Consider the following 24,851-nt stretch of genomic DNA (forward strand, 5'->3'; position numbering starts at 1 on the left):
ACAGTCGCGCCGGCTGCAACATGCCAAACTTCACCCCCTTCCTGTGCAGCACCGCCTTCGCTCGATTGTACCCGGCCCTCCTCTTCGCCACCTCCGCACTCCAGTCCTGATATATCCGAACCTCCGCGTTCTCCCACCCACTGCTCCTCTCCTTCTTGGCCCACCTGAGCACACACTTCCGATCGACGAACCGATGGACCCGCACCAGCACCGCCCGCGGAGGCTCGTTAGCCTTGGTCCTCCTCGCTAACACTCTATGGGCCCCTTCCAGCTCCAGGGGCCCCTGGAAGGACCCTGCTCCCGTCAGTGAGGTCAACATGGTGACCACATAGGCCCCCATGTCCAGCCCCTCCGGGAGGCCCAGAATCCGCAGATTCCTCCGCCTCGACCGATTCTCCATCTCCTCGAACCGCTCCTGCCATTTCTTGTGGAGCGCCTTGTGCGCCTCCACCTTTACCGCCAGGACTAAGATCTCGTCCTCATTGTCAGAGATCTTTTGTTGAGCCTCTCGGATCGCCACCCCCTGGGCCGTCTGTTTCTCCAGCAGCTTATCAATAGAAGCCTTCATCGGCTCTAGCAGGTCCGTTTTAATCTCTGAGGCAGCGCTGGATACCCTCCTGTTGCTCCTCCGCCCACTGCCTCCACGCTGCCTGGTCTCCGCCTGCCGCCATTTTGTCCTTCCCTCCCTTCGTCTGGTCCACCACCACCTTTTTTGTCACCCCGCTCCTAGTTAAAGCCATATACTGACGGGGAGCTATTATTAACTCCTTCCCACACCGGGAAACGTCGGAAAAGTGCCCTTGGGGGCCCTGAAAAGAGCCCAAAAGTCCATTTTTGCGGGAGCTGCCGAATGTGCGACTTAGCTCCGCATAGCCACAACCGGAAGTCTCGAGAGGGAATCCTTTTGGCAGTGTTCGCTTCACCAATCTGCCCCAAAATGTCTGTGGAAACTCCTGAAAAAGGTCTAAGAGTCCGTTCCAGACGGGAGCTGCCGAATGCGCGACCTACTCCTCCATGGCTGCCACCGGAAGCCTCGTCCCCGCTTCTTCAGTGGCATTGGTGAGATCTTTTCACAGTTGTTCCCTCTGCTGTTAGAATTCACATTTGATAAAGGCCCTCAGGTCAGTTTGCAGCTTTAAGCTTGCCCTTCCCCCGCCTGCATGCTGGAAGAGGCCCTGTTTATCCTGTTGCAGCCAAATCTTTTACTGTTTCTGCCGGGTCTGGTAGCCAAAAGACATAACATTCCTGGGGGACACTGTCGGGGGAATGTTGCAGTCTTCTTGCCACACGGAAATGTCAAACAAATGCAGTGGGGGCCCTGTAAAAGAGCCCAAAAGCCCGTTCCAATCGGGAGCTACCGAATATGCGACCTAGCTCTGCATAGCCGCACCCGGAAGTCCCATCGCTATCTCTTTTGGCTGAGGGCAGGATGGGCAACTGACCCATGGACCAGTACCGATGCCCATCCTAAAATACTGACCAGAAGGGGGCACCTCTGGAAGTTTTTCCCAACTTGAGAGGAAAGGCCTGGCCTCCACTTCTGTGCAGCAGTTGTGTTCCTAGCTTAGTAGTACTACATTCAGAAATTGGAGAGTGGCATGTTTTTAAAATCATTTATTTTCCAGTTAGAATTGACTAACAAAGTAGAAAAAATATGTTGTATTTCCATGACTAGATGGCTGTTTGGATATCAGCTGGTTGAAACCTTCCAACTGGACACCTTCATTTCCCAAGGACCTACATGTTAATATAACCAAGAAAGAGGTTGCATCTGGAGTCTCAGAGCCGAGACTGCACATCAGCTGGAGGTTGGGAACAGATGGTAAGCATACAAAAGCAAAACAAATTCTTTGGAGTGGGTGGATTTTGGTGAGTTCCTCTCGTTTTGCTATCTTGTGTTTTGTTGCCTGTAGTTGAAGGGATAGCTGTGTGAAGTGACGATGGGCTGTCACACTCCAGCCAGCTGCAGCTTGTTCAGGAGTGATTTTCATCTCCATAAGAAACGTATCTTTTGACCGGACCAGTGCCAGAATTTATGATCCACTCAAGCCTCCTCCCATCTTTCCTCATCTAAACCATCGTTATAATCCTCTATTCCCTTCTTCCTCATACTTGTCGAACTTCTCCTTCAAAGCATGTATCCCATTCATTTCAGCCACACTTGTAGTGAGTTCCACATTCTTGCACTCTTTAGGTAAAGGAGTTTCTTCTAAATTCTCAATTGGATTTCTTGATGATTATCATCGATGGCCTTTACTTCCCAATAACTAATTCGAGTCTAGTATCTTACCCATCCACCTGCCATTGTAGTTTTTCAGCATTGAAGCTATAAACTTTCTCTAAGGCATTACCAGCACCTTTCTATCGTCCTTTACTGCAACAAGTGAAAAGGTCAAAGAATTTTAGAAAAAATGACTGCACGTCAAATTTCCCCACCTGCTGTGCTAGTTTAGGAAATTCTCCTTTAAACTGCTTACATACATCCCAAGATTAAATACAAAAAAGTAGGAGCAGAAATAAGCTATTAACCACTCTAGCCTGCCTGCCATGCAGTAAGATCATAGCTTTCAAAAAATATTTTTATTAGAGATGTTCCATTTTACAATAAATTTTACAACAAAAACCCTTAATTCCCACAGCTGATGATACACATAAGAACTAGGAACAGGAGTAGGCCATCTGGCCCCTCAAGCCTGCTCCGCCATTTAATGAGATCATGGCTGATCTTTGTGGATTCAGCTCCACTCTCCGGCCCTTACACCATATCCCCGAATCCCTTTATTCTTTAGAAAGGGATCTATCTTTTTCTTAAAAACGTTTAAAGAAGGAGCCTCAACTGCTTCACTGGGCAAGGAATTCCAGAGATTCACAACCCTTTGGGTGAAGAAGTTCCTCCTACACTCCGTCCTAAATCTACCTCCCTTTATTTTGAGGCTATGCCCCCTAGTTCTGCTTTCCCCGACCAGTGGAAACAACCTGCCTGCATCTATCCTATCTATTCCCTTCATAATTTTATATGTCTCAATAAGATCCCCCCGCATCCTTTTAAACTCCAATGAGTACAGTCCCAGTCTACTCAACCTCTCGTCATAATCTAATCCCCATAACTCTGGGATCAACTTAGTGAATCTCCTCTGCACTCCCTCCAGTGCCAATATGTCTTTTCTCAGGTAAGGAGACCAAACTGAACACAATACTCCAGATGCGGCCTCACCAACACCCTATACAATTGCAGCATAACCTCACTAGTCTTGAACTCCATCCCTCTAGCAATGAAAGACAAAACTCGATTAGCCTTCTTAATCACCTGTTGCACCTGCACACCAACTTTTTGCAACTCGTGCACCAGCACACCCAGGTCCCTCTGCACAGCAGCATGTTTTAACATCTTACCGTTCTGCTGTTTTTCCTCCCAAAATGGATAGCCTCACACTTGGCAACATTGAATTCCATCTGTCAGACCCTAGCCCATTCACCTAACCTATCCAAATCCTTCTGCAGACTTCCGGTATCCTCTGCCCTTTTTGCTTTACCACTCATCTTAGTGTCGTCTGCAAACTTTGACACATTGCACTTGGTCCCCAACTCCAAATCGTCTATGTAAATTGTGAACAACTGCGGGCCCAACACTGATCCTTGAGGGACCCCACTAGTTACAGGTTGCCAACCAGAGAAACACCCATTTATCCCCACTCTCTGCTTTCTGTTAGTTAACCAATCCTCTATCCATGCTACCACTTTACCCTCAGTGCCATGCATCTTTAGTTTATGCAGCAACCTTTTGTGTGGCACCTTGTCAGAAGCTTTCTGGAAATCCAGATATACCACATCTATTGGCTCCCCGTTATCTACTGCACTGGTAACGTCCTCAAACAATTCTACCAAATTAGTCAGACACGACCTACCCTTTGTGAACCCATGCTGCGTCTGCCCAATGGGACAATTTCCCTCCACGTGCCCCGCTATTTCCTCCTTAATGATAGATTCCAGCATTTTCCCTACAACCGAAGTTAAGCTTACCGGCCTATAATTACCCGTTTTCTGCCGACCTCCTTTTTTAAACAAAGCCAACATGACAAAAAACCCAGCAAACATACCCACCCCGTCCACCGCACAGTAGCACAGTGGTTAGCACTGTTGATTCACAGCGCCAGGGACCCGCGTTCAAATCCCGGGCTTGGGTCACTGTCTGTGCGCAGTCTGTATGTTCTCCCCATGTCTGCGTGGGTTTCCTCCCACAAGTCCCAAAAGACATGCTTGTTAGGTGAATTGGAAATGTTGGGAAGGCCATCCGTATAACATTCCTCATCTGAAAGCACCTGAATGAGTTGCCCGCCTCCTCTTCTCTCTTCTCCCCCCCCCCCCCCCCCCCCCCAAAGCTCAAACTTCGCCGACAATTCCCCCAAGCTGGCTAACCGTCGTTCTATAAACCAATCTCTCAATCTCTACACCCCAAATGTGACATCCAATCTTGACGGCTCAAATAAATGATTGGCACAAATGGGGGCCAGCCTCGACACAGCTCCAAGCTTAAAATGCTGCCTGAATTGTCTCCATATCCGTGAAGTAGACAGACCACTGGGTTCGAGGAGTACCTAGCTGGAGAAAACGGAAGTGAGATTGTCACCAATACACCCAGATTAGACCCCCTACACACCTTGCTTTTATCTGTTCCCATACAGAACCTGGGTCACTGCACCACCACAGCATCGTCTCCGCATTGGCCACCCAATAATAGAGAAGCAAATTTGGCAATGCTAGGACCTCTGAGTGCAAATCCCATTGAAGAACTACCCTACGGATCTTCGGAGTCTTGCCCACTCATAATAAAGGATGAGATAAACCTATTAACCCTCACAATAGAAAGGTTTAGGGACGAAGATAGGAAGACATTAAAACAAAAACTTGGAAGAATATTCACTTTAATAGTCTGGACTTTGTCCACCAGGGACAGAGGAAGGTTGTCCCACTTTTGCAGATCAGGCTAAACCCTGTACACCAGACTTGCAAAGTTCTGTTTATGCAAAGAACAGAGAACAAAGAAATGTACAGCACAGGAACAGGCCCTTCGGCCCTCCAAGCCCATGCCGACCATGCTGCCCGACTAAACTACAATCTTCTACACTTCCTGGGTCCATATCCTTCTATTCCCATCCTATTCATATATTTGTCAAGATGCCCCTTAAATGTCCCTATCGTCCCTGCTTCCACTACCTCCTCCGGTAGCGAGTTCCAGGCACCCACTACCCTCTGCGTAAAAAACTTGCCTCGTACATCTACTCTAAACCTTGCCCCTCTCACCTTAAACCTATGCCCCCTAGTAATTGACCCCTCTACCCTGGGGAAAAGCCTCTGACTATCCACTCTGTCTATGCCCCTCATAATTTTGTATACCTCTATCAGGTCTCCCCTCAACCTCCTTCGTTCCAGTGAGAACAAACCGAGTTTATTCATTCGCTCCTCATAGCTAATGCCCTCCATACCAGGCAACATTCTGGTAAATCTCTTCTGCACCCTCTCTAAAGCCTCCACATCCTTCTGGTAGTGTGGCGACCAGAATTGAACACTATACTCCAAGTGTGGCCTAACTAAGGTTCTATACAGCTGCAACATGACTTGCCAATTCTTATACTCAATGCCCCGGCCAATGAAGGCAAGCATGCCGTATGCCTTCTTGACTACCTTCTCCACCTGTGTTGCCCCTTTCAATGACCTGTGGACCTGTACTCCTAGATCTCTTTGACTTTCAATACTCTTGAGGGTTCTACCATTCACTGTATATTCCCTACCTGCATTAGACCTTCCAAAATGCATTACCTCACATTTGTCCGGATTAAACTCCATCTGCCATCTCTCCGCCCAAGTCTCCAGACAATCTAAATCCTGCTGTATCCTCCGACAGTCCTCATCGCTATCCGCAATTCCACCAACCTTTGTGTCGTCTGCAAACTTACTAATCAGACCAGTTACATTTTCCTCCAAATCATTTATATATACTACAAAGAGCAAAGGTCCCAGCACTGATCCCTGTGGAACACCACTGGTCACAGCCCTCCAATTAGAAAAGCATCCTTCCATTGCTACTCTCTGCCTTCTATGGCCTAGCCAGTTCTGTATCCACCTTGCCAGCTCACCCCTGATCCCGTGTGACTTCACCTTTTGTACTAGTCTACCATGAGGGACCTTGTCAAAGGCCTTACTGAAGTCCATATAGACAACATCTACTGCCCTACCTGCATCAATCATCTTAGTGACCTCCTCGAAAAACTCTATCAAGTTAGTGAGACACGACCTCCCCTTCACAAAACCGTGCTGCCTTTCACTAATACGTCCATTTGCTTCCAAATGGGAGTAGATCCTGTCTCGAAGAATTCTCTCCAGTAATTTCCCTACCACTGAAGTAAGGCTCACCGGCCTGTAGTTCCCGGGATTATCCTTGCTACCCTTCTTAAACAGAGGAACAATATTGGCTATTCTCCAGTCCTCCGGGACATCCCCTGAAGACAGCGAGGATCCAAAGCCGACCCACTTAGGGGCCACCCGATCTCCCAGATACCTGAAGCTAAAGCTGGCCAAGCGAAAAGGCAACACCCCCAAGCTGGCTCCCCTCCCTGGAGGGTCGACCAGTAAACACTCACACTTTTCCAGATTCAACTTGTAACCCGAAAATGAACCAAAGCTCTTCAACAGCTCTATTAGCACCCATAGTAAAGACCGGGTTTGTAACATAAAGCAGCAGATCGTCAGCAAAGGGACAACCTATGCTCTGCCCCTCCCCTTCCACTTACCTGAAGCCCACAAAGCTATGGCTAAGGGCACAATAATAATAAGACGAGAGACATTGGCCAAATGGAAGTACCCCGAACACAAGGTATTGGTACGAACACAAGCCAAAGGGACCCTGTACAACAACCATACCTATGAAATTAATTTTGGCCCTAGACCAAACCTCTCCCAAACTTCAAAAAGGCACCTCCACGCCACCCTGTCAAACGCCTTCTTGGCATCTAAGGACACAATTACCTCATGCGCAGGCTCCTCGGGCAGGGAGAGAACCACATTCATCAGCCATAAAGATGTTCGGAAACCAAACTACCACTCTAATCTCGAACCTGAATAATCTCCCACGAGGCTGCATGCTGCCTCCGCTGGTGAGGTAACAGACGATTGGCCTTCTCACCATACTCCTAAAAGACCACCCTTGAACGCCGCAACTGCTCACCACCTTCCCCGTAGACAGCAGATCAAACTGTGTCTGAAGTTCTTTTCTGCTCGCCACAAACTCCGGGATAGGGTTGCACGAGTACCTGCGGCCTACCTCCAAGATTTCATTGACCAACTCTGCCGTTCTGCTCTTACTCCCTCTCCATACGCGCCTTGTGCGATATGATCTCTCCTTTAATCACCGCCTTCAAGGCTTCCCAAAGCTTGGACGGTGGAACAGAATCATTTCTATTGAATTCTACATACTCACCATGCGCCCACAAAACCTCAAATCCGCTAATAACCCTATAACTAAACTCAACGGCAGGTGCTTAATGGAGCTCAACTTCAAAACTAAATCCATCAGATGAGGGGCTTGATCCAAGATGACAATGGCCGAGTGTTCTGCCTCCCTCACTCAAGGGAGAAGAAACCTACCCACCAGAAAAAGGTAAATCCTGGAATATACCTTATGTACTGGGGAGAAGAATGAGAATTCCTTACTCCCAGGTGCATAAACCTCAATGGATCTGCCCTCTGCCCCCGCCCGCCAACCTGCTCCATAAACGCTAACAGCGGCACTAGGAGGTGCTGAGGCTTTTGGCCAATGGTGGTATCCAAGGGGTGGTATCATGACCGGTACAGGCTTGGGGGGGGCGAAGGGCCTGTTCTTGTGCTGTATTGTTTTTTGTTCTTTATTAGCATCTTCACCACCCCCGAGAATGCCATATAACAGTTCATCTTTGGATCTAGCAGACAATTTAAATCACCCCCAAAAACCATTCGGTGTGTATCCAAATCCGCAATGGAACCAACAGATTCCTAACAAATGCAGTGTCTTCCCAATTTGGGGCATATACGTTAACTAACACAACCAACCTACCTGCCAAAAGACCCTGTAATCATCACGTACCTACTGTATGGGTCTGCCACCAGCTTGTCAACTAAAAAATGAATCCATTTGTTGATTAAAATTGCTGCCCTCCCCCACCCTGAGCCCTACCGGCGAAGCCTGAGTGAAAGACTTGGCTCCCACATCCCTTCCACAATCTGGTCTGATCCCTCACCCATTGATGAGTTTCCTGCAAAACCAGCAGCCCCCAGTTTCTTTAGGTGAGAGAAAATTAAGGGCAGCACGGTGGCACAGTGGTTTGCACTGCTGTCTCACGTCGCCGAGGTCCCAGATTTGATCCCGGCTCTGGGTCACTGTCCGTGTGGAGTTTGCACATTCGTCCCGTGTTTGCATGGGTTTCGCCCCCACAACCCAAAGATGTGCAGGCTAGGTGGATTGGCCAGGCTAAATTGCCCCTTAATTGGAAAAAATGAATTGGGTACTCCAAATTTATAGAAGAAAAGGTGAGAGAAAATTCTCAACTTTTTTTTTACTGGGTCCCCCAAACCCCTTGCGTACCAAGTGTTCATCTGAATAGGGGGTCCCTCACCACCCCCTGCCCACCTTAACCCAGAGGCAGCCATTTCTACTGTAAAGGATTATCAAGCGCCTGCCCAGAGGATGTAGGCCCAAGGCCCACTCAAGGTGGCCACCAAACCAATTCAAAATATGAAACAAAGAAAATACCACGATCACCATCAAAATTGTAATCCTCCCACACACACACACACACACACACACACACACACACACCTTTTTCTCTGAACCAACCCCACCCAAGCATCCATTTTGATCATAATCCAAAGAACAATACCCCCTTCTAACCCAACTCCAACCTCCAGCCAAACAAAAACGGCAGGCTCATTGAACCACAAAAAACAGGTCCACGAGCTTCATATCCCTCCCCACTAACTCACTCCTGTTCGCTAGCTAAAAATCAGGAAGGTGGTGGTGTAATGGTATTGTCACTGGATTAGTAATCCAGAGACCCAGGATAATGCTCTGGGGTTCCAGGTTCAAATTCTACCATGACAGATGGTAACATTTGAATTTATAAGAATCTGGAATTGAAAGTGTAATGAACACCATGAAACCATTGTTGCTTGTTGTAAAAAACCATCTGGTTCATTCATGTCCTTTAGGGGTGTTTAGGGAAGGAAATCTGCCATCCTTACCTGGTCTGGCCTACATGTGACTTCAGATCCGTAGCAATGTGGTTGACTCTTACATGCCCTCTGCAAGCCAGCCACTCTGTTCAAGGTCAATTAGAGATGGGCAACAAATGCTGGTCCAGTTGGTGACACCCACATCCCATGAAAAAATGATTAATTTTTTTTTTACTGCTAACGAGGTAGCCCTCCCCAGGGCTGGAAAAAGAGAAAGAAATACCCCACCGATCGCAGCTATAGAAATGCAACAAAATTCAACACCCCTACCAAGAGGAAGATTCCACTGGGAGCTGTATATTTTCAAAGAGAAGAGAAATACTGCCTTCAACAATATCTCACAAAACAGTTAGCCTCCCATCCCCCATCATACCACTTGTGCAAAACAACCTCATCCCAATCCAAAAAACAAAAATAACATCAAATGTGTGTAAGATAGAAAATACCCCCAAAACCCCTTTGTGTAAACAAGTCCACACACAGTCCGTTTAACCTGACCCCAGTCCATGTTCTATAACAAAAGCTCCTGCCTTCTCCAAATTATCGAATTGATAATGGTCCTTTGACCCAAAGGTAACACACAGCCTCGCAGGGTACACCACTCCAAACCTCACTCTTCTTCGCAGGCTCCGCACCGACATCCTGGTATATTCCACCTGGCTGTCTTTTCATCTGTGATCACAATTCTCCTTGGCCCACTACACGACACGCTCCTTCTCCTAGAAACTGTGGAATCTGGCTTTCACCATTTGTGGTGGCTCATTCGCCAAAGCTTCTGTCGGAGTGTTCAATTGGGCGCTATCCAACTCTGGAGTGGACACCAGTGTACCCTCCCCCACCATTTTTCCGAACATCTGTGAAAAGTATGCAGTTCGATTCGGGCTCTCCACACCTTCCGGCAACCCCATGACCCTGAGCTTTTGTCTCCTCGACTGATTCTCCAGGTCATCCACCTTCGCCCTCAGATTCTTATCCTTCTCTGCCACCACCCACTGAGATCTCAGCCTCCTGCTGTCTGATCATATCACTGTATACGTAGACTGATTGTGTGATCATGTGAGGTACAGGATACTGAAACACGGCCCAAAATGTGAGACTAAAAATTGCTAGTGCACTGATACATCTCATGATAATGAGTAAAACTTTCATTCCAGTTTAATAAAAGCATCCTTAAACCTCTGCGCTGAGTAACGGTTTGATTGAGATTTATAGTAAAATCTATTTGGTACATTTGGGTTTTGCAGCCAGTATAAAATACTCTCAAGGAGTTGCGATTTCTGTGAAAAAACTGAGCAATGGAGAGGAGAGATGTGTTCAATACCGGTTCAATAACCAGATAAGCAGCCAAGTAAATCCAAGAGGAGAGAAGGTACGTACCACTCAAAAGCTCCAGTTTGCTCCTTGTGATTTCACTTTCATAGCTGACCAAGTCTCCAATGCTGACGCCTGTAGGTTGGCAAACACACCACCAGCATTAGAGTTTGGGGAGATGGAGGCTTAGGGTTTTTTGACCACGAAGAACAGACCAGTTCAGGGTTTTGAGGCTGATGGTCTGCAATGATGAAGGAAGGGAATTGATACATGCAGGTCATGAAACCAAGGGGTCACAAGAGGTCACAACAGACCAGAGTGAGCCGGAATGAACTCTGTAACAGGAATCTGACCTGGTGAAAGTGAACTTTTCCAAAAATTCAGTTTTGGGATTTGTGTGTTGTTAGTGAGGCCAACATTTATTCCCTATCCCTGCCTTAAAAGAAAATGGTGGTGAGCAGCCTTTTTCTTTAAAAAAAATTTGATTTATTTATTCCCAATCATTTTTTTTTCAATTAAGGGACAATTTAGCAGGCCAATCCATCTAACCTGCACATCTTTGGGTTGTGGAAGTGAAACCCACGAAGACATGGGTAGAATGTGCAAACTCCACACGGCAGTGACCCGGAGCCGGGATTGAACCCAGGTCTTCAGCGCTGTAGGCAGCAGTGCTAATCACTGCACCACCGTGCTGTCCACAGCAGGCTTTTTCAAGCTCTGCAGTTCACATAGAGAAGTTGTTCCCCTGATATTGTTGGATGGGATATTTCCAGATTTTTAGTCGATGAGCATGAAGAAACAGTGATATCTATCCAATTTGGAATAAAGTGACATGAGGGGGCAGCTTAAGAGGTGTTGGTGTTCCTCTACTTCTGTGGTTGAGGTCATGGGTTTGAGAGCTAAAATCAAATGAACTTGTCTGTATAGTCAACCCTGGCACCATCTACATAGCACATCAGGAGTGTGATGGAATAGATTCCACTTGCCTGGATGAATGCAGTTCCAATAATACTCAAGCTCGACACCATCTAAGAAAAAGTCCACTTGATTGGCACCCCACTATAAATAGTCACTTCCTCCGCCATCAGTATGTAACGGTGCTGCGATAACCATCTACAAGATGGATTACAGCAACTTGCCGAGGCTCCTTTAACAGCTCTTTCCAAACCTGTGACCTGCGACACCTAGAAGAACAAGGGTGGTGGACACATAAAAAAACACCAACTTCATTCCTTTATTGTCGCTGGGTGAAAATCTTTAAACTCCCTTCCTAGCAGCACTGTGGATATATCTGCACCATATGGACTGCAAGCAGTTCAGGAAAATGGCTCACCCAATTCCCTGTCCAAGGGAAATTATGAATGGGCAACCAATGCTGGCCTTGCCAGTGAGACCACAGCCAAGGAACAATTAAAAAAAAAAAAAAAAAATGTAGGAGTGCTTAAGCTATGAAGATGTGATCTGCATTTTTCAGTCTGGATTGGTGTATGACCTATATTTAAGATGATTAAAATTTAGTTTTTTCTGACAATGTTGGTAAGTTTGCTCGTTTTCCCATTTGGCATGTATGACATCCGAAACAATGAGAGAGTCTTAATTTAGATAATAGTAGTAAAACAATTAAAGCTGATCTTAGTTGCTTATTCCAGGTGTGAATGTATAAGGAGTGTAGAATCACTTCTGAAAGCAGTTGATGCTATATGCTGTTCTATTTCAGTGGACCTTCTTACTGGAGAGAATTGAGGCTGAACCAGAGCAGAGTTACAGGGTTTCTGCATGCAGTTTACCAAGAGCCAACATCAATGAAGACAATGATTGTCCAGCATGCACTTTTTCTGTGCCCGGTGCGTCTACCCAGTTGCTACTAGTGGTGGTATTATTACTGGAAAATGTTGTCCGGGTTTTGCTTTCTTCATATCAAATCCGATAATGTGTCCTTCTTGCACAGATCTCATTGGGTTGTGCATTTCCTGTGGCCAGGTGAACAACCTGCTAAGTCTCTCCCAAGACTGCTGCTAAAAGTGTGCTCATGGTTTGCTTAATAGTAACTTATTCGGAAGTATCTGGTGTGTTATCGAAACTACACATGGTGCCAGTTGGGGGGAATTACTGATTTGCTTACGCAATAGATAGTTAAGTTATATATTGGTTGTGGCATTTCAGCTCCTCTGCCTTGTTATGACCCTCCTGCAAAACATCGCCACAATTATGTCAGTATTCACTTTTTAAACAAAAGATTTCAGAGACATAAACATCAATAAATAAGGTAAATTAATTTATTTGTAATGTTTCATGTTATAAAGTGTTGTTGGTGGTGAAACTCTTTAATTCTAGCTTAAGAATCAAAGCAGAGTAGGCTGATATTCTAGTTAATGATTAACTCAGTCACTGGAATCCTAAAAATATTTTATGTCCTTTTGAAGTTTCTTTCCTAGTTTACTTTCTTTCACCTGTCTGGTATGGACCATTACCAAAGATTTTAGAGCTGGTACTTGAGTAGATTGGATTTAGTGATTTAGAAAATTTGAGAGTCACAGGGAAAATTCACGTCGTCCAGTCTTGTAGTAAGACATTTTGCAAATGCAAGGTAACATGAGCTCCAGCTTTCAGTGTCTTTTATGTTGTGTTGATGCAAGCAAGTATCTTAAATATAGATTTAAGATGAGGAATGGGGATTGAGGGACAGCACAGATATCTACATTACTATCTCTGCGTGATTTATCAGAAATGAAACGTTTTGAATGATACTAGTTGGGAACAGTGTAGTACTTTCAAGCCCGGTTGTGCATTGAAGACAAGTAACTAAGTTCGGTAAATTAGCACTTTTTTTCATTTTGCAAAGTTTTAAAACAGCTTGTAATTTGCTTTTATCCTGGTAGAGGGCAAACTAACTTGAACATTTTTTGTAGGCTGTAAAGATGACATAATCAAGTATACAGAGATCTGCAAACGTAGAGGTGAGTGAAGTTTACCTTAAAATTATACTGGCAAATCTACACTCTCCCTCCCTCCTCCCCTCCCCTCCTTTCCCCTACCACCTCCACTCCACTTTCACTCGCCCTCCACCGCACCATCTCCCCTTCCCTTTTCCCCTCGCATTTCTTGCCTCCGATTCCTTGCCTCCCCCTCCTCCCTTCTCATTCCCCTCTCATCCCGACTCTCCTCTCTATTCATTGATCTTTAATTTAAAAAATCACAACATTCCTCATGCCAAAGCTGTGCAGGGTCAACCCCTGAAAATATCTGGCCAGGGTCCTGACCCAAAAATGAAAATCTGTCCAATAGTGTCTGATGTATAGTAATTTTGCTTGGCTGAGGGTGTGGGTTAAACTAGGGCAGGGGGAAAAGACATGGAGGAGTTTGGATTTTGCCAAGATCATGTATGGTGCCTGTGGTTATTTGGCAGATACTTTTATTGAGGAAGGTTTTGTTATTTCCCCACTCTCTGCATTTACTGCAAACAGGGAGTCTATGGAACCCCAATATCACATACATCAGAAGTGAGATGAGGACAACCATCTTCTTCCAGGCTGGAAAGTATGCCGACAAATACAATGTCTGTTTGCGTAGTCATGGTTCAGATGAGAAGCTCTGCGATCAATTATGTATCTTGAAGGTAAAATCTTGTGCTGGTTTTTATGTAGCTTCAAACAATCAGAAGATTTGTTTACAAAAAGAAAAAATTCAGATTCTACAAATTCTAGAATGGCAAGAGTAATCACTGGGGGCGCAAAACTCTGAGCCCCGCGCCGGGTCGGAGAATCGCCGCAACCGCGCCACGATGCCGGCGTGCGATTCTCCGAGGTGCGGGGAATCGCCGCCATTTGCGCCGGCGCGTCTGGCCGTGGGCCACTGGAATCGGCGGGGCCGCCGATTCTCCTGCCCGGATAGGCCAAGCGGCCGCCCCGATACGACAGAGTCCCGCCGGCGCCGTTTGCCCCTGGTCGCTGCCGGCGCGAACTCTGCGGGAACGGTCGGGGGGCGGCCTGTGGGGGGGACTCCTTCACCGGGGGGGGGGGGGCCTCCGATGGGGTCTGGCGCACGAACGGGGCCTACCGATCGGCGGGCCGGCCTCTCCCCCCCCCCCCCCCCCGGGCCTACTTCCTGGCGCAGCCGGCCCCTGAACACCGACCCCATGTTGGGTCAGGCCCGGCGGGCGTAAGACGTTCCCTGCGCATGCGGAGGATGGCGCGGCCAAACTGCGCATGCGCAGGATTGAGCTGCTTAACTGCACATGCGCGGGTTGGTGCGGCGCCCATTTGGCACCATGTAAGGAGGCTGGAGCGGCATGAACCACTCCAGCGCCGTGCTGGCCCCCTGTGGGTCGTGCCCGGGCCCTGTTCGCGAAGGCGTTCACGACGGCGCAAACACTTGGCCTCAATATCGGAGAATCGCGCCCTGGAATCCACAAACTGCTCAGTCAGTATCTGAAAAGGTAAAATAAATGGTTAGTGTTTCAGATGGAGCCCATTCATCACAACATTAGCCTGTCTTTTCACCCTCAGGTACTATGTATTTCCAGCTATTTTTCCTTTGCAAAATATTTACTTATTTAGTAGGAGCAAAGGTCTAAAGATGTCATTTCTTTTCCCTACAATGCTAGTATTACTGATGTTCATTTGATACGTTTAAAAAAAAAATTAGAGTACCTGATAGATCTACCATGCGGTTTTAGCAGCACTTTGCGATTATTAGAACTCCGTAGAAATTTAAGTTAAAGCTTCTGAGGTGCAAATAAGAATCATTTTATTTGTCTTCTTTTGATTACAATTGAGAGTCATTTAACAGGTAATTCGTAGACAATTGAAACTTTCAAAGAATCACAGAAATGATTTTCTTGCTTAGGCAAACAGCTCGCAATAACTTCAAAAGTCAAGTCAGAAAGTGAAATATGAAAGACAGCGAATAGTTAAGTCAAAGTATAGATTGATTCCGGAAAGAGAGAGAGAGAGAATGATGAGGCTAAAAATGGCAGAACGAAACTTCACAGTTATACTGTATCATATCTGTCTTCAGCCATCTAATTACACCCCTATGTAATCCTAATTGGTTTGGATTAACATCAAATGAGTTTGATTTGAGGGTTAGTTGTTAATCACTCATTTATAGGCAACATTAACCTAAAATGTATTCTTGTATAAGCTAGGAATGAGATTCGGCTTACTTATCACAAGAATGGCGCTTGCCTTGTCCTTGGCTTATTTCATCTTGCAAATGTATTTTGCTAGCTGCATAGGAATTTCTGTTTGGTGCTCTGTTCTTGAAATGCTGAATGTGTGTTTTTATTAAATGACCTGAGGTTATGAGTGATTCAATAGACCAGGGGCTCAATACTAAATAACTATCTTTCGAACTATCACTTTTACCTATTAGATGTATTAGGAAACAGCAGGCTTCTACAGTACCCAATTTATTTTTTCCAATTAAGGGGCAATTTAGCGTGGCCAATCCACCTAACTTGCACGTTTGGGTTGTGGGGACGAATGTGCTAACTCCACACGGGCCGGGATCGAACCTGGGACCTTGGTGTCGTGAGGCAGCAGTGCTAACCACTGTGGCACCATGCTGCCCCTTTCATTTGATAAGTTAGCTTGTGTTTGATAAGTAACTCAGCAGTTTATTCGATGGGCTTCTTGCTCTATATCAGCTAACGGAATACTCTGCCTGTCAATCTGCCAGCATAAAATAAAATAACCTCTTAACTCCACTGTAAATATGTAGGTCTAGACAAATTTACAGGTTATTTATTTGCCTTACTTTGTAGGGTTCAGTACAGGAATTATATTTTTTAAATTTCCAGATTTGTCATAGACAAAAGAATACTCAGATAGTAACACCATACTCCCAATTCAAATTCACAACTTTGAATTCCAAGTTCAACTATTATCAAATTCCTTTTGTTTATTTTAAACAGGTTCCAGCCACCTAGAAGAGAAATAAGGCCAACTGCGAATCCCTTTTTCGGGAAGTGTTTAATGAAAAAAATATTTTACCCTTTTTGCATTTGGGGACAAGGAATTTGGATCATCATGGTGACATGTGATTTTTGCATAGTTCAACTTTTACCTCCACTCATTAGGAACAGGGGTAGGCCATTCAGCCCCTCAAGCCTGTTCAGTTACTTAACGAGTTCATGGCTAATCTGTAAGATTTGCTTCTCATGAAGACATTGTTCTTTCAGCAACTTCGGTATGAGTTAACCATGGATTAAGTTTGATTACCTTTGTGAGACAGGTGAGTTTATGCTTGTGCCTGTGTCTGGAGCATTATAGCCTTTCTCTAGAAAACACAATGGGAATTCTAGAGGAAACAGCAATTCTCTGGAGATACATGAAACTTTGAATGAATCATCTTATTCTCATTTTTATTTTGTGACAGGAATCTGAACAAAAGGTCAATGTAACCTTTTCCACTGAAAACTGGATGCAAAGCTGCAAGGCTTATACTGTTGAGGTAAGAAATTTCAGAGATCCACTCAATATTTTTAGGTTGAATGTATGGCTTAATCACTGGAATTTAAGGGTTAACTTCCTTAATTTTACTTGTAGGGTAAAATGCTGGGGTGGAGGGATTGTCTGCATAAAATGCATTTTAGGTTTGATAAACTCTATGGGGACTTGTCAATCTGAAATGGAATTCTTTGTAAGGGGACAATGACTGAATTTGATTGCAAATAACATAATTGTTCATGGCTTATTATGAGTGGTCTGCCTGTCAAACATTAACTGCAAATGGTTGGTCCAATTTTTTTCCCCTTTTCGTTTAATACTGAAATGTAATACTGAAGTTCAAGATTTTCCATGTTGCATGATCCAGGGGCTGATTCGGAGTTGTCTGTGGTGGACGGTTCTGGGGCCAGCTCAGGATCGTCCACGGAGATGGTCCAGGGGCCAGTTCAACTTCTAGATTCCATGTTCTCCTCAATGGCTGTGAGGATTCTGTTGAGGAACCCATCTGGCAATTTTGAACCAAGGTCGCACCGTGATTTGTTTCCAGTGAGTGCTTGGTGAGGAGCCATCTATATAGCCTCATGTTTCACTACTGTTCATTGCCCCCTGAACAAAATGGACACCATAGCTCTACTGAGCACTTGTTGTCAGGCATCCAGGCCATTAGTTTCAGCTTCATATCACCATTACTGCATTCCACAGAGCCTTGATTCTGGAGAGGTCTGGGGCATCCATTGACCAACATCAGTTCTTCCCAGAGTGTTGCTGATGCTGTCAACTCCCTTACAATCTCTGTCTGGAGCTTATGTTTTCCTCTCTAAGGCAGTCCCTTGCATCCGCAATACAAATTAATTATTGGGTGACTGAGGAGGCCAATACCCAACCTACAGTCTGGGGTCATTTAGGGAGTGGGTAGGTGAAGTGGCTGGGTTGCCATGGGTTTCTTTTGTTGTCGATGCTTGGCTTCAGCTTGCTCTCAGCAATAAAACCAGAGGTGCTTATTTCCAACATGGATGCTTTCCCTCCACTTCAGGGTGTCTTGGGCCAGGGATTCCCAGGTGTTGGTGAGGATGTTGCACTTTTTCAAGGAAACTTTGAGGTTGTCCTTCTTGGGGCATGCTGCGTCGAATCTCCACGGAGAGTGCTTGTTTCGGGTGGGATCCGATTTATACTTCCTGGTTTAGACTTCACTTGGTTCAATGAGGATTCATCAATCTGGTTGCCGAGCTATCTTTCTGAAGTGCTCATACATACCACCCTGTAGGGGCTGGCAAGTTGAATCAGATGTCCATTGACAGCAAGTCTGCTCAAAAGCCCATGACAACTCTGTGGACAGCTATCATTGCTGTAAATGGCAAGCATTGTTGTTTCTTTGCTGACCACAAAATGCAGTGATTTTCCTGAGATGCAAAACTGGATGCAGTACTTTAGTTGGGAACTGACCAGTTGAAGTATTACTTCCTCACGGTTAAAGTCCAACCCCCTTGAGATAAAGACCAACATTCTATGAGTCTTTTTGATTGTTTTTGTACTTGGGCAGTATTCTTCAGTGATCTATGTACATGATTCTTCACGAAATGATGAGGGCAAGCTGTGTTTAGTACACTATTTGTTATGGGCCAGGGTATAGAGAACCCCAAAGTGTATCATGGAGTTCCCCTGACCCACAACTTTTAATAGATTTTGGTATGGGGAGCACACGGCCCACTCTACAGGTGTGGTACAGCAGAACTGGATAAGTATTTTTTAAAGCAAAACAATGTTTATTCTATGAACTCAAGTTAACCTTTTTAAAACATACTGTGAACATCTTAGCAACCGTTAATTCAAATACAACCCCCAAAGAATACAACACTAAGTAATCCTTTAAGCTTTCCTTTTATCATCCATACGACTTAAAACACCTTTTAACAAAAGCACATTAGGTTTACATTCACGACTGAGAACATTTATAATTCTGAATTCACCAAATGATCAAGAGATAGCCTTTTGATGGCAGAGAGAACAGCAGTACACCTGCTTGGTCTGGCTTCAGCTCCAACACTGAAAACAAAATTAAAACACACCCTGCAGCCTGCTCAAACAACGAAAGTAAAAGTGAGACAGCCCAGCTCTACCCACTCTCTGACATCACTGCAGTAATAAACACCCATTTCTTAAAGGTACTCTCACTACAGATATTTATATACACACCCATTTATAAACACCCATATCTTAAAGGCACTCTCACATGACACAGTACAAAACGGACGGTCTGCACCTGGGCAGGACTGGAACCGATGTCCTGGGGGGGGGGGGGGTGTTTGCTAGAGCTGTTGGGGAGGGTTTAAACTAATGTGGCAGTGGTATGGGAACCGATGCAGGAAGTTGGAAGGTAGTAAAACAGGGACAGAAACAAAGGGCAGTAAGGGGGAAAGTAAGGCAGAGAAGCCATAGTCAAACATCAAAAAGGGCGACAGTACAAGGTACAGTGACTGAGGGGAGCTCAGTGAATAGGACCAGGAATACTTAAAAGGAATAAAACGGGAAGTAAAAACATTAATGGTAAGCGACGCGGCAGGTTGTTACATGAAGATATGGGTTCAACGACAAGGAAAATTAAGAGAAAAGTTAAGAGGAAATATAAGTTAGGAGAGGTTACTGATCGAGGTGTTAAGATTCAGAACAGAGGTAAAAAAAAAACAACATAAGTGTACTTTACCTGAATGCTCGTAGTATTCGGAATAAGGTAAATGAGTTGATGGCGCAAATCATTGTGAATGACTATGATTTAGTGGCCATTACTGGAACATGGTTAAAGGATGGTCACGACTGGGAGTTAAATATCCGAGGGTACCAAACTATTCAGAAGGACAGAATGGATGGTAAGGGAGGTGGTGTAGCTCTGTTAATTAAGGATGACATCCGGGCAATAGTAAGGGGTGACATAGGTGCTATGGAGGATAAGGTTGAATCCATTTGGGTGGAAATCCGGAATAGTAAGGCAAAAAAGTCACTGATAGGAGTAGTCTATAGGTCACCAAATAATAACATTATGGTGGGGCAGGCAATAAACAAAGAAATAACTGATGCATGTAGAAATGGTACAGCAGTTATCATGGGGGATTTTAATCTACATGTCGATTGGTTTAACCAGGTCTGCCAAGGCAGCCTTGAGGAGGAGTTTATAGAATGTATCTGCGATAGTTTCCTAGAACAGTTTGTAATGGAACCTATGAGGGAACAAGCGGTCCTAGATCTGGTCCTGTGTAATGAGACCGGATTGATTCAGGATCTCATAGTTCGGGATCCTCTCGGAAGGAGCGATCACAATATGGTGGAATTTAAAATACAGATGGAGGGTGAGAAGGTAAAATCAAACACTAGTGTTTTGTGCTAAAACAAAGGAGATTACATGGGATGAGAGAAGAACTAGCTGAGGCAGACTGGGAGCTCTGCCTTTTTCTGGTGAAACAGTGGAGAACCTTCCAAGCGATTTTTTTTACAGTGCTCAGCAAAAGTTTATTCCAACAAAAAGGAAGGACGGTAGAAGGAGGGAAAATCGACCGTGGATATCTAAGGAAATAAGGGAGAGTATCAAATTGAAGGAAAAAGCATACAAAGTAGCAAAGATTAGTGGGAGACTAGGGCACCGTGAAATCTTTAGGGGGCAACAGAAAGCTACTAAAAAAGCTATAAAGAAGAGTAAGATAGATTATGAGAGTAATCTTTCTCAGAATATAAAAACAGATAGTAAAAGTTTCTACAAATATATAAAACAAAAAAGAGTGGCTAAAGTAAATATTGGTCCTTTAGAGGATGAGAAGGGAGATTTAATAATGGGAGATGAGGAAATGGCTGAGGAACTGAACAGGTTTTTTGGGTCGATCTTCACCGTGGAAGACCCAAATAACATGCCAGATGGAAATGAGGCTATGACAGGTGAGGACCTTGAGAGGATTATTATCACTAAGGAGGTAGTGATGGGCAAGCTAAAGATAGACAAGTCTCCTGGCCCTGATGGAATGCATCCCAGAGTGCTAAAAGAGATGGCTAGGGAAATTGCAAATGCACTAGTGATAATTTACCAAAATTCACAAGACTCTGGGGTGGTCCCAGCGGATTGGAAATTAGCAAACGTGACACCACTGTTTAAAAAAGGAGGTAGGCAGAAAGCGGGTAATTATAGGCTAGTGAGCTTAACTTCGGAAGTAGGGAAGATGCTGGAATCTATCATCAACGAAGAAATAGCGAGGCATCTGGATGGAAATTGTCCCATTGGGCAGACGCAGCATGGGTTCATAAAGGGCAGGTCGTGCCTAACTAATTTAGTGGAATTTTTTGAGGACATTACCAGTGCGGTAGATAACGGGGAACCAATGGATGTGGTATATCTGGATTTCCAGAAAGCCTTTGACAAGGTGCCACACAAAAGGTTGCTGCATAAGATAAAGATGCATGGCATTAAGGGGAAAATAGTAGCATGGATAGAGGATTGGTTAATTAATAGAAAGCAAAGAGTGGGAATTAATGGGTGTTTCTCTGGTTGGCAATCAGTAGCTAGTGGTGTCCCTCGGGCATCAGTGTTGGGCCCACAATTGTTCACAATTTACATAGATGATTTGGAGTTGGGGACCAAGGGCAATGTGTCCAAGTTTGATGACGACATTAAGATGAGTGGTAAAGCAAAAAGTGCAGAGGATACTGGAAGCCTGCAGAGGGATTTGGATAGGCTAAGTGAATGGGCTAGGGTCTGGCAGACTGAATACAATGTTGACAAATGTGAGGTTATCCATTTTGGTAGGAACAACAGCAAAAGGGATTATTATTTAAATGATAAAATATTAAAACATGCTGCTGTGCAGAGAGACCTGGGTGTGCTAGTGCATGGGTCGCAAAAAGTTGGTTTACAGGTGCAACAGGTGATTAAGGAAGGCAAATGGAATTTTGTCCTTCATTGCTGGAGGGATGGAGTTTAAGACTCGGGAGGTTATGCTGCAATTGTATAAGGTGTTAGTGAGGCCACACCTGGAGTATTGTGTTCAGTTTTGGTCTCCTTACTTGAGAAAGGACGTACTGGCACTGGAGGGTGTGCAGAGGAGATTCACAAGGTTAATCCCAGAGCTGAAGGGGTTGGATTACGAGGAGAGGTTGAGTAGACTTGGACTGTACTCGTTGTAATTTAGAAGGATGAGGGGGGATCCTATAGAAACATATAAAATTATGAAGGGAATAGATAGGATAGATGCGGGCAGGTTGTTTCCACTGGCAGGTGAAAGCAGAACTAGGGGGCATAACCTCAAAATAAGGGGAAGTAGACTTCGTTTAGGAGGAACTTCTTCACCCAAAGCGTTGTGAATCTATGGAATTTCTTGCCCAGTGAAGCAGTAGAGGCTCCTTCATTCAATGTTTTTAAGATAAAGATAGATAGTTTTTTGAAGAATAAAGGGATTAAGGGTTATGGTGTTCGGGCTGGAAAATGGAGCTGAGTCCACAAAAGATCAGCCATAATCTCATTGAATGGTGGAGCAGTCTCGAGGGGCCAGGTGGCCTACTCCTGCTCCTAGTTCTTATGTTCTTATGACACCTCCCCCAAAGAAAAAAAAAAACCCATCAACTTCAAGATGGTTTCATTTTTCACCTTTTCACTATCCTTTAAGAAATGCACACAGTAAATATACTTTTTCGTTTCAAAAAACAACACACGCAAACAGGTATAATAATATAGTCCATTTTTCCCCACCGTTTTTCTTCCTCCAACTGAAATTGCTTCCGTTCATCACATTTGTGACAAAGCATTGGCTATCACGTTTTCTCGTCCTGCCACATGTACTATTTTGAAATGAAATGGCTGCAACAATAAACTCCAGCGAAACAGCCGTGCATTGTTATTCCGGAATCGCTCCAAAATCGTCAACGGATTATGATCAGTATATATAATGGTGTCAGACGGATTGCTGGTCACATGAATGTGAAAATGTTGCAAAGCCAGCACCAAACTCCAAGTCTCCTCAATTGTGGAATACTTTTTCTGGTGTGAATTCAATTTCTTTGAAAAATAACCAATAGGCCGCTCTAGCCCTTCGTCGTCGTCCTGTAGAAGCGCCGCACCGACACCCACATCACTCGCATCAACCGCCACTTTGAATGGTTTTGTATCATTTGGGATGACTAACACAGGAGCAGTGGTTAACACAGCCTTCAGGCCATCAAATGCCTGTTGACACTCCGCTGTCCACTGGAATTTGTTACGCTTCTTGAGCAAGTCCGCCAGTGGAGCGACCACACTGCTAAAATTGGGTACAGATTGCTGATAAAATCCACTCATACCCAAGAAATCGCATTATTTCCCATTGTATCGAGGGTATCGGAAACTCCCCAACAACTTCAACATCCCGTGGGACCATTCGACCCTGTCTGATTGAAAGGCCAAGGAAAGTGACTTGGGCCTTTCCAAATTCACTTTTGCTGAGGTTTATCACCAAACCCGCCTCCTGAAGTCAATCGAATAACTCCATCAGATGTTTCAATTGTTTTGTCCATGTCTGGCTGAAAATTACCAGATCGTTGATGTATACCGCACAATTGGGTAATCCTGAAACAACTTTGTTAGTTAACCGTTGAAATGTGGCTGTGGCGTTTTTCATGCCAAATGGCATAACTTTGAATTGGTATTGTTGCTAACTTTTGGTTGGTTCAATTGGCTCTGTTTTATAACCTTTGCTCTCGAGTCGCCAGGTATCTTTATGATACCGCCACGAGGTTCAAGTTCAAGTAATGATCAATAACTCAATACACCAATTAGTAAGATTCAAAGTACATTTATTATACACAGTAATCGCTACTCCTGCATAAATTCTACTTCTAAGCTACTTCTACAACTAACAGGCCTATACTTAGCTTCGGACTGGCCCACCAGGTCAGGGGAACAAATGACCTTTTGTTCGGGTTCTGAGTCTGCGGGATTCAAAAGTTGGTACGGACTGGTAGCTAGGAGGGCCTATCTCGTAGCGAGCGTTGCCTTAAGACTTACTGGCTCTTGGCGGTAGCTGAACAGGTCACTGTCAAGGGTTGGTTCGCATTGCTGAGTGACCCGGTCAAGAAGGACGATTTGAACTTGGGGGCTTAACTTTATAGTCCCCAGGGGCTTCCCGCCTTTCGGGCCGGACCCTGTACCTGGTTCCAAGTGATTGGACTTCGTTCCAATCGCTTGGTTCGATTTCTCCAATACTGGAGCGGTTCCCTGATCGATGGGCGATCTTGAGGTGTCCGTTAACCTCTTTTGTGTTGGCTCCTGCTGGCGCCGGGGAGTCTGACTTGGCCTTGTTTATCCCAAATATTTCGATTGTTCCCGGGGATCGCTCATTAGTATGTAGATGGCTGCTACATTATTATGCAGATGGCTGCTTGTATCGATGCTGTCTGGGCTTTTACAGAGTTTAATACACAGTAAACTTGCACCTGCTAGTTTCTGCCTCTGTTGGCTGAATTTCCCTGCAGCCTTTGCTGTTCTCCATTTTACGTCGGGAGTTGGCCAACCCAGGTGGCTACAGTATATACCATCTGCAGTCACAAAAGCTGAAATCTCCTTCGCCCTTTTGGATAAAGGTATCTGCCAGTAACCTTTAAGTAAATCCAGTTTAGAAATAAAAGCTGATTGTCCCACTTTCTCAATGCAATCCTCCAAACGTGGAATAGAATAAGAGTCCGGTCTTGTAACTGCATTAACCTTTCTATAGTCCACACACAACCATTGGGTACCGTCTGGTTTTGGTACCATCACTATGGGTGAGCTCCATTGGCTGCAACCCACTTCAATTATGCCATTTTTAAGCATATCTCTTTGTTAAC

At 45.0% G+C, this 24,851-nt stretch overlaps 1 protein-coding gene across 3 annotated transcripts in view; it reads left to right on the top strand.

Annotated features, from left to right (window-relative positions):
- LOC140396258 (interleukin-17 receptor A-like) overlaps positions 1–24,851 on the top strand; it is a 94,736-nt gene that overhangs the window by 46,055 nt on the left and 23,830 nt on the right. For all 3 annotated transcript variants that reach the window (XM_072484619.1, XM_072484618.1, XM_072484620.1), the window contains exons 3-8: positions 1,676–1,822; positions 10,506–10,630; positions 12,290–12,416; positions 13,482–13,529; positions 14,037–14,188; positions 16,951–17,025. In XM_072484619.1, the coding sequence (XP_072340720.1) occupies positions 1,676–1,822; positions 10,506–10,630; positions 12,290–12,416; positions 13,482–13,529; positions 14,037–14,188; positions 16,951–17,025 (674 nt within the window). The remainder of the gene's footprint in view (positions 1–1,675; positions 1,823–10,505; positions 10,631–12,289; positions 12,417–13,481; positions 13,530–14,036; positions 14,189–16,950; positions 17,026–24,851) is intronic.

The sequence above is a fragment of the Scyliorhinus torazame genome, chromosome 19 (genome assembly GCF_047496885.1).
Source record: "Scyliorhinus torazame isolate Kashiwa2021f chromosome 19, sScyTor2.1, whole genome shotgun sequence".
Lineage (NCBI taxonomy): Eukaryota > Metazoa > Chordata > Chondrichthyes > Carcharhiniformes > Scyliorhinidae > Scyliorhinus > Scyliorhinus torazame.